Source organism: Acanthisitta chloris, unplaced genomic scaffold (genome assembly GCF_000695815.1).
Source record: "Acanthisitta chloris isolate BGI_N310 unplaced genomic scaffold, ASM69581v1 scaffold4056, whole genome shotgun sequence".
In the NCBI taxonomy this organism is placed as follows: Eukaryota; Metazoa; Chordata; class Aves; order Passeriformes; family Acanthisittidae; genus Acanthisitta; species Acanthisitta chloris.
In genome coordinates, this window is record NW_008679600.1 from 44942 (window position 1) to 54491 (window position 9550).

General features: G+C 43.7%; 1 protein-coding gene across 1 annotated transcript; it reads right to left on the minus strand.

Annotated features, from left to right (window-relative positions):
* Positions 1 to 391: 391 nt before the first annotated feature.
* On the minus strand, positions 392 to 6456 carry TMIE (transmembrane inner ear; the record flags this gene model as incomplete). Its single annotated transcript, XM_009077352.1, has 4 exons — positions 392 to 521; positions 622 to 680; positions 5749 to 5756; positions 6307 to 6456. Coding segments are annotated over 4 exons (347 nt in total), but the record flags the coding sequence as incomplete, so codon positions are not given.
* Positions 6457 to 9550: the final 3094 nt, after the last annotated feature.

The window sequence follows — 9550 nt, forward strand, 5'->3', positions numbered from 1 at the left end:
AAGGTCTTCAAGAAGAAAAAACTGGAGATGAATCATGGCCTCTTGCTAGTTTAGATCTTCATCTCTGTGTATTTCCATGTTTATCCAAACTCCTGAATCTCATTCCACGTTGCAGTTTGTTTCTGATTGCTGTTACCACATAGCTCTGCACTGTGTACTTTGTGTATAAGACACTGTCCAGTCAAATGGCCTCATTTTCCTTCGGTGACCAGTGACTTGGTCTTCAAAAGGGGATAAATCCATACATCCAGTGGAACTGAACAGCTGGACTACATGGAGACAGCACATCCTGTCTGCTCCCAGTGCTTTTCCCCCAGCAATGTGACAGTTCTCTTCCCCAAAAACTGCCAGCACTGCCTTTAGCAGAGTCACTTCTTTGCTGGAGCCTTACCATTAACTTTGGTGCCTCCTTCTGATTTTCCTGCTTCACCTTCTTTTTCCCCTTTCTTCCTACATCCTTGTTTCTTGTCATTTGTGTCCTTTCCCCCCTTTTCTTCTTTTTCTCCTTTTTCTCCTTCTTTCTTTTTGCCTCCATCCATCTCTTCTTTCTTGGATTGTTATTTCTGCTCCTTTTCACCATCCTTCTTGGAGTTTTTGGATGCATCTTTCTTACCTTAAGACTTGTCCACTTTTCCAGATACAGTGGGAACTTCTTCTTCTTCTTTTTTCTCTTCTTCTGCCTGACCTGTATGCAAGGATGGGAAAAGAGAAAAGGAGTTAACGTGGTTGACACTAGCCAGGAAGAGGCCAAACTCCTGCTCCCTGCTGGCAGTCTTGGACAAAGGGAAAATACTTCCACTGGGACTTCGTTCACACAACTGTTTGCTCACTGAGAAGCAGCACTTCTTAGCTTTGTTTTGAGCGGACATTGGGATAAAGCAGAACTAATCATTTCAAGAGCTGAGTTGTGGATCTGTTGGAGGAAATGGCTCCTGTTGGTAGGAACTGATGCATGGACATTATAACCACGGCCTATACGCATTTCCCAATCATGACATTCAACATGGAATTGTTTCCTCTCACAAGGAGGAACAGAAACATCTCTCATGAACTTCAGTACAATCTAGGGTTTATTTTTAGTCATTTGGCTTTTCTATTTCTTTGGCTATGAGGAATGTCTCTTACAGCTGTGTGGACAGCAGGGATTATCCTGGGAAGCTGAGGGACCGTGGATTTGTATTAGATATTCAGAAGGGATTCTTTATTATAAAGATGGAACAGGTAGCCCTGAGAAGCTGTGGCTGCCCCATCCCTGGAAGTGTTCCAGGCCAGGCTGGATGGGGCTTGGAGCAACCTGGGCTAGTGGAAGCTGTCCCTGCTTATGGCAGCGGGTGGAACTAGATGATCCTTAAGATCCCTTCCAACCCAAACCATTCTATGACTTTATGATCTTGGATTCAGTGTCCACATTTCAGGTCGGAAGTCTCCTAAGGGTCACTCTGGTTCTGCAGACTTTAATTATTGTAACAAAGGATTGAGCAGCATTTTTCTTATTTTCCTTCTACTAGAAGTGATTCTATTTCTCTCAAGTACATTCTCTCAAGTCAGATTAATGCACTGAACTCTCACCTCAAACAGCAATTTGACACTTACACACAGATCATATTACATGTATTTCTTACAGAAAGCTTTGCTCAAGGGTAGCAGAGTATAAAGTTTTACAAACTCAAGTGAAAGCGTGTTAAGTTTCCCATGACATTCTTCTCTGAAAAGGGAAAGGGACTTTGGAATGGAGGGGCAGGATAAGGAGGAATGGCTTCAAACTGACAACCGGATGTGGCGCCGTTCACCACCACTCTCTGGGCCATCCAGCCAGTTCTTAACCCAGCAGAGAGTGCCCCTGTCCAAGCCATGGACTGTCAACTTTTTCAGGAGTGTGCTATGGGAGACGGTGTCAAAGGATTTGCTGAAGTCCAGGTAGACTACACCCACAGCCTTCCCCTCATCCACCAGGTGGGTCACCTGATCATAAAAGGAGATCAGTTTGGTCAGACAGGACCTGCCCTTCCTAAACCCATGCTGGTTGGGTGTGATGTCCTGTCCATCCTGCAGGTGCTGTGTGATGGCACTTAGGATGATCTGCTCCATGACTTTGCCAGACACTGAAGTCAGGCTGACAGGTCTGTAGTTTCCCGGGTCCTCCTTGCAACCTTTTTTGTGGATTGGCGTGACATTTGCCAACTTCCAGTCATCTGGGGGGCTATGTGGCTTCCTAACTCATACCTGTTTTTCAAGGGCACCTCGGGAGGTGATGGGGGTCGGGAGGGGATTCTTTAACCTCTTCCATCAGGGACCTGTTTCCATTCCCCACCATCTACTTGGTTTGCTCCCTCTGCCTGAGGGCAGGATGGGGCTACTGAACTTCTTTTGGGGTCGAAAGGCTGCGACTCTGCCAGTCTATTACCCTTTCACTGTCCCTAATGCGTCTTAATCTCTCTACTTCTTCCCTGAGCTCTGCCAGCAGGCACAGCAAACCATTCCCCTGCTCACACCGTACGCAGGTGTGACTCACACTGTCCTATCAAACTAACGCCAGACCGAGGCATTCTGTGCTCAGTGACCTGCACAGCTGCATCCTGCACGGAGGGTTCTGTCTGGCTTACAACATTCCTCCTGGGAGCAGCAGTAAAACAGTTTTCGCTCGTGTAGATATCGTTGCTGGGTCTAGCTGAGTTGCGGAAAAAAAAATAATAAAGCAACAACAAAGAAAGAAATAGCAAGCAAGGTGGCTGTGCCCTTCCTGCTCGAACTGCTCGCACTGCAGAGCCCTGGGGGCTGTTTAAATCTCCTGCCAACGACACAGTCCAGCCCCGGTCCGCTGTGAGAGCCTCCCGCAGCCGAGCTCAGCTCCGAAAGGAGTTCAGTGGAAGGAATTCTTGGCTGTGAGGGTGGGGAGGCACTGACACAGGTTGCCCAGAGCAGCTGTGGCTGTCCCATCCCTGGGAGCATTCCAGACCAGGTTGGATGGGGCTTGGAGCTTCTAGTGGAAGGTGTCCCTGCCCCATGGCATGGGGTAGGATGAGATATCTTTAAGGTCCTTACAACCCAAACCAGTCTGGGATTTTATGATTCTATGAAACCTGAATTTGTTCTGTCCACCTAAGGTATTCCTTCAGTGTTCACACTAAAATAGAACATCAGTCTTTGACCTTGGGAACTGGCAATTCATTTGGCCATACAAGTGGGAGTAGAACAATGCAGACTCTTTCTTACAATCCCAGGGGAAATCCTGACATCTCATATTGAAAAAAAAAAAAAAAAGAAGAGGGAAGGAAAAAATAATAACCAACCCACCACATTGTCTCCTTCCTGGACAAATATGGTAGGAGCTAGGTGAACTCCCATAAATATCAGCTGGAGCAGCCTCAGAGCAGAATATTTGAAGATCTCCCAGGACATAGACTCAGACAGTACATCTCTACCCAGAGCAAAGGCCAAGTCCTGCTTGTTCTTCTCTCCCAGACTGGGAGACAGAACACGAATGAATCAATTTTTATATCACATTTTTACCACTGAAACCTAAAGTCCGTTTTATTTCTGCTCTATAAAAGGATTTGCCATATATCATACTCTAAGAAGTGCATGGAGAGCCTTTCAGGAGTTGAAATTTTCCATCAGAGTAAAGGTGAAGTAGGGTAAAATAATGCCAAGAAATGAGAATATTTAAGCATTGTAATATATACATTATTAATAGCATTTGACACTCACAGAAATCCTTTAAAACATTTAATGGCCACTCAGGAATGAAAGTCACTCAAGATACCATTCTGGCCTTGACTGGGTCACCCAGGGCTTGTCACAGTGGGAGTATAGAAATAGTAGACAAATCCATACATTATATTTCATGACCAAATAAATGCAGGTGTGATGCCAACAGGAAGTGGTGGAGCCTGAGAGCATCGCACTGTGTGCAGACAACAACGACAGCACAGAGGTGAATCCCAATACTTCCTATTGCAATGCCTAAATCCTGTACTGAAATTTTTTGGTGGGAACAGGATGAATTTCAGGAGGGCAAACCAGTGCCTTTGATCACACAAAGCCTTTGTGAGCTAGATTAGGTGCCCTCAGCTGTGTCAATCCTTTTGGCTCCTCAAGGCTGGAGACATAGAGGCAGTTTTAAGGCACAATTTACCTGTCCTACTTTAGCACTTTCACTTCCATGAAAGAAATGCAATTCTCTTTTGTTTTCCCCTGTGGATAAAGTCTGGACAAGCAATGCTGACACAGATTCCTCCATAGATGAGGATAGCATATTTGTAGAGAGATAATTCTCATCCCAGTACCAGTTTAGATGACTCCCATCCCAATACCAGTTCCTTCAGGTCAGTTTGAACAGATTTAGAACTGCCTAGATGCAGAGGACCAGGAGCTTCAGAGAACAGGGATTCATGAGTCATTACCAAGTATCAGCAGGCACTCAGCAACATGCTGCACATCAGCCTCCTACCTTGCACCATGCCAGGACCATCATTCTGGGATTCTCAAGGGGTGGTCAATATATAACTGTACAAAAGGTAGTTTAAATAAGCTTCATGGTGCAACTGACTTTACCTAAATTGATTTCTTGTGGGCATTTATTAATGAGTTCCTGCTGCAAAAGTTTCCCATGGTCTGACTAAAGCCACATCTAATATCCAGCCTGTGGATGGAGCACATGGACATAGCTGTGGGATGTAAAGGCTGCTTACAGGAGATCAAAAGTTCTTAGCGTTCTAGGGTGAAACAGTCATTCTTCTGCCCAAATAACCTTTCTGCCTTGTAATTTATCCTTAATTTATTTGTTTTCCAGAAGTAACAGCTTGGCAGGAAGAGGATGCAGCAGCAAATAAGTTAATTTGGCTTTCTGCTGCCTACAGGCACAACCCAACACACTCCCTGAGATCTACTCATAGCAGGTCCTTACAGAGTCAGAATTTGGTCTTTTGGGCAATGAATCAAAGGATTCTTTGATTCTCTGCCCCAGTGTGGGAATTTTCCATGTGTAAGATTGCATTAACTAGACCTTTGGATGACCTTTGACTTTCAAGTAGGTTAAGAGAATTTAACTGCATGAACAAGGACTTATTCCTGCCAGTTGTGTTTAGCTCCAGAGAGTGATCTGCTCATCCTCAGTGTATAGTCAGATGTCAGAACACCTCTGAAATCCTGAGGGATGTGCAAGTTCCTCCTGTTAAGCACTTAGTTCTGCATTTTGCTGGTGTAGGACTAAATTTCTACAATCATTTCTCTGCCTTTTCACCAGTTTCATGAACTGAAGCATCACATTTTGAATGAAGGAAACTTGCAGTTTCTATGGAGCTAGAGGTCACAGGGCAGAGACACAGCAAAGAGGAAAAAATGGTCACAAAAAGGTGTGGAGAAAACAGGTCAAATGCAGAAAGAGAACTGAGAAGCAGAGTCCAAGGGCTGATGGAACTCATCAGAAAGAGAAGCCACAGACAGACAGACAGGAAGGCAATCCCTTAATTTCCTTGCAGGGCCATTTCATCTTCTTCTTTCACCACAGGCAGGGAGTTGAGAGGTCTGGACTGGACATGACCAGAGAGAGTTAGGAGAGTTTCAGTAGAGCCTAGGGCATAGAACCAGGAAAGGTGAGTGAGAGCAGCAGAGATCAGTGACAGAAATCCTCTCGGCCATCCAAGCATGGCAAACCATTTATGGGTAACATGAAACTCCAATATCTCCTTTTCTTCCTACTGACATCCCCCAACCCATCAACTGACTCTGGAAATTTTAAACATGAACTTTTTGCTCTCTACAACTACCTGAAAGGAGGTTGCAGCAAAGTTGGGCCCTTCTCCCAGGCAACAAGCAACATGCCAAGGGGAAATGGCCTCAAGATGCAGCAGGGGAGGGTCAGGTTGGATATCAGGGAGAATTTCTTCATGGAAAGAGTAGATAAACATTGGAAGGGGTTTTCCAGGGAAGTGGTGGAGTGGTGGAGTCACCATCCCTGGAAGTGTTCAAAAACCAAGTAGACACAGCACTTTCAATGCGGTTTAGTGGGCATGGTGGGATTCAGTCAAAAGATCTTGAAGGTCTTTTCCAGTCTTAATGATTTTATGTTTCTATGACTTCAAAGAATGACCCTGACTTGTACGAATAGAAAAACTCATTTTCATCTAAGTGTCTGTTGCCACAAATGCTGCAGCAGGTTTAGAGCAGTGGGAAGGGATTATGCTAATAGTTGTGCCCAAGGATCCACAGTGACTTACACCAAGTTAGAACCTTTGCACTCATGCATGCAGAAAGCAAACCCAAAAGAAGAGATGTGTCTCATGTGGGTGTGGGCATGGGAAGTACCTCCAGGGATCTCTGTCAGCTCGTTGAGTGGTGGCACAGTATCCAGTTTGTCTGCATAGTTCTTGGCTGCTTGACGTTGAGCGTATCGTGCCTCAATCTCCTTCCTGGTCCGGGGAATCCGACACTTGAAGATACAGCACAGTGTGATAACTGGGAAAGGAGAGAAGGAAGCAAGAGCATTCCATTTAGACCTTGCTGGGCCATTTACAGTGGGAAGACAGAAGGAAAAAAATCATTTCAGAAGAGTGTCTTCCAGTAGGAACCTGTAGATGTTTCCATCAGTGGAAGTAACTGCGTGAGGGATAGGGTCACACTGTCTAAAGCCATTGAGTTACCTGAAAAGAAAGAATTACCTCTTCAGCTGAGCTGTGGTGAAGGACTGAGCATGTCCTTCACACCAAACCTAATGCCTTAAACCATATATACCAACAGTGTGTCTGAGCATCAGAGCACCAACAACTTAAATTCATTATCTTTTTGGACATGACAGCAGCAATGAAGATGTGCTGTCACCCCTCAACAGAGTGTTATTGCTAGAGGTTCCTGACAACACATCTGAGTCATTCCTTTCTGTGGTAGGTACATGCTGGGGCTGTGGACCTCCAGCTGAAGGAAGTAGTGAGGAATTTGGCATGGAAATACTGTAAATCCTTTAAAATAGATCCAGGAAAAGAGCTCAAAATTTGTCTTAATTGGCTTTCAACCAAATTAATTTAGTGCAGGGCAAGAATTGAATCCAGACCTCCTAAATTCCCCCATCATACACTTACTATTCCATTTAGTACTTAATTTTCCATCATGCTTCCTTCCATGAGCTGAACTACTCTACATGACTTAAGGATGCAAATTTTACTGTTCCTCTTGGTCAGATCTTCTTTCTCTTCATGCTTAAACCTACACATTGCTTTAGGATTTCAATCTGAAAATCTAATTATAATTCAAACAACTTATTGTAATGAAATCACTGTTGATAGGTTTCCTGGACCTGGACTTCAGAACTTGATCAGAACATTGTTGTATTCATGTACCACCTCTGACAACAGCAAAGCAACTGCAGGAGAAACATCAATGAGACTCAAAAGCTGTTAATCATAAAATTAGTAGGCCCATGGGTCATAAACACATGTCAAGAAGAAGACGTCAAGGTCTCTAGGAGCTTCCAAATTTCTTTTTCATGGGCATCCTTAAAATAGTTTGAGGGATTCTTCTATTCTATTCTTATTTTAAAGTAAAAGCTCAACTTTCCAACCTATGTTGCAAACAGCAGTCACAATAGCAGTACATAAAACAGTTGCTGGTGTAAATTTTACACCCTAAAGGTTTATTCTGTACTTGTCCAGCCTCTCCTAAGTAAAAAAGGATCGTGTGAACCAGGAACAAGCTCTGCATGACCTCTTCATGTTACAAAAGAGAAAAGGAAAGGAGCAAACCTCCTTCTCTGTGGTTTGAGCTTGGTGTGGTTACAATGTGAAGGAAATCCTCTAGCACAGAATACCAGAATGGTTAGTTGAAACAATTTTCGTTTTAAGAAACTCTAGTCCCTGTCCTTAGTTTGCTGCAGAGGTCCTGTGGTGGAGTCACACTCAGGACCATCTGAATGTTACAACAGGATGAGACAACTGAAGATGACAACAACATGAAATTATAACAAGCTGTAATTGGGGATGCAACTAAGATCCTTTGATCCTTGCTCTTCCATGAGGGTCAGCAACAAGCTGAGAGTAATTGAGCATTTCATTTTCTTACAGAAGCAAAGTGAGGTACCCAGGTGGTGTTATTGGCTGCTGCTGGTGGGTAATGTGCCACATCTGTGAGCACACAGCTGAGTCTGCTCTGCTGGTAAGGGCAGCAGGATTTCCCTGCTCACAGAGACAGCTACAGATACATCACAACCACCAGATGGAACAGACCTTTTCAGGTTAGCAGATAAATAAATACCTGGCAAGGACTCAAGGCAAGGTCAGACCTAACTTTGCATTTATTAGGAGAAGGGGGAATGGCTTTAAACTGAAGCAGGGGAGGTTTAGATTGGATATCGGGAAGGAATTCTTCATTCTGAGGGTGTTGAGGCATTGGCACAAGTTGCTCAGAGCAGCTGTGGCTGTCCCATCCCTGGAGGTGTTCCAGGTCAGGTTGGATGGGGTTCTGGGGTCACCTTAGAACCACTTCCAGTACCTAAATGTGCTCCAAGAGATCTGGAGAGGAACTTTAGACAAGGACATGGAATGACAGGACAAGGAGGAATGGCTCTAAGCTGAAAGAGGATAGCTTTAGATTGGGTATTAGGAAGGAATTGTTGGCTGTGAGGGTGCTGAGGCACTGGCACAAGTTGCTCAGAGTAACTGTGGCTGCTCCATCCCTGGAAGTGTTCAAGGCCAGGCTGGATGTGTCTTGAAGCCGCCTGGTCTGGTGGAAGATGTCCCTGCCCATGGCAGGGTGTGGAACTGGATAAGCTTTAAGATCCCTTCCAACCCAAATCCTTCCATGATTCTATGATCCTATAAAGATGTGTCAGTGCCTCAGTAACAGCACAGAAAGTCCACAAAGATATCAAGGTTTAAAATATGAACATTCTCATGGTTTCTTCTCTATCAAACTACATAAAGCAGCAGCAGAAACATCCTGTGAGACAAAATGGAATGGAATCTTTTTCATTTCTTTCTATTTTTCAGCTCTTCTATATTAATATTCCATGGCCTTGTGATACTGTGATAATCAGTCTCTTTCATGATAATTACCCCATCCCTGGAAGTGTTCAAGGCCAGGTTGGATGGGGCTTGGAGCATTAAAATACAGTTTTTTCATTTTCAATAAATGCTGTAGATTGCTTTGCTGACTGGATTCTACAAATCATTTCTCACCTATTTTCCTTTCCCTTTTCAGCTACCTGACACACACAGTTAAATTCAGCCACCTATTTTGAAGGAACATTTTTGTTTCAAATTAAAAAGTCAGATCTGATCCTGCACATGGTGTTCTCTTGCCACACTTGAAGAATCAAACTGACAACAGATCAAATCACTGCTTATTGTTTCTGCTTCTGGGAGAAGGAAACAGATACTTGGTCATCCTTTATGAAATGGGGAGGTCAAAGGAAAGAATTTTTTGCTCTCTATCATGATAAAAGAGTTTTATATATATATCTAGCTTTTTATATATTAATTGTAGATATGTCTTTATATATATATAACTTTATATATGTATAAATATATACATGTATATGTATATATATGTGTATATATGT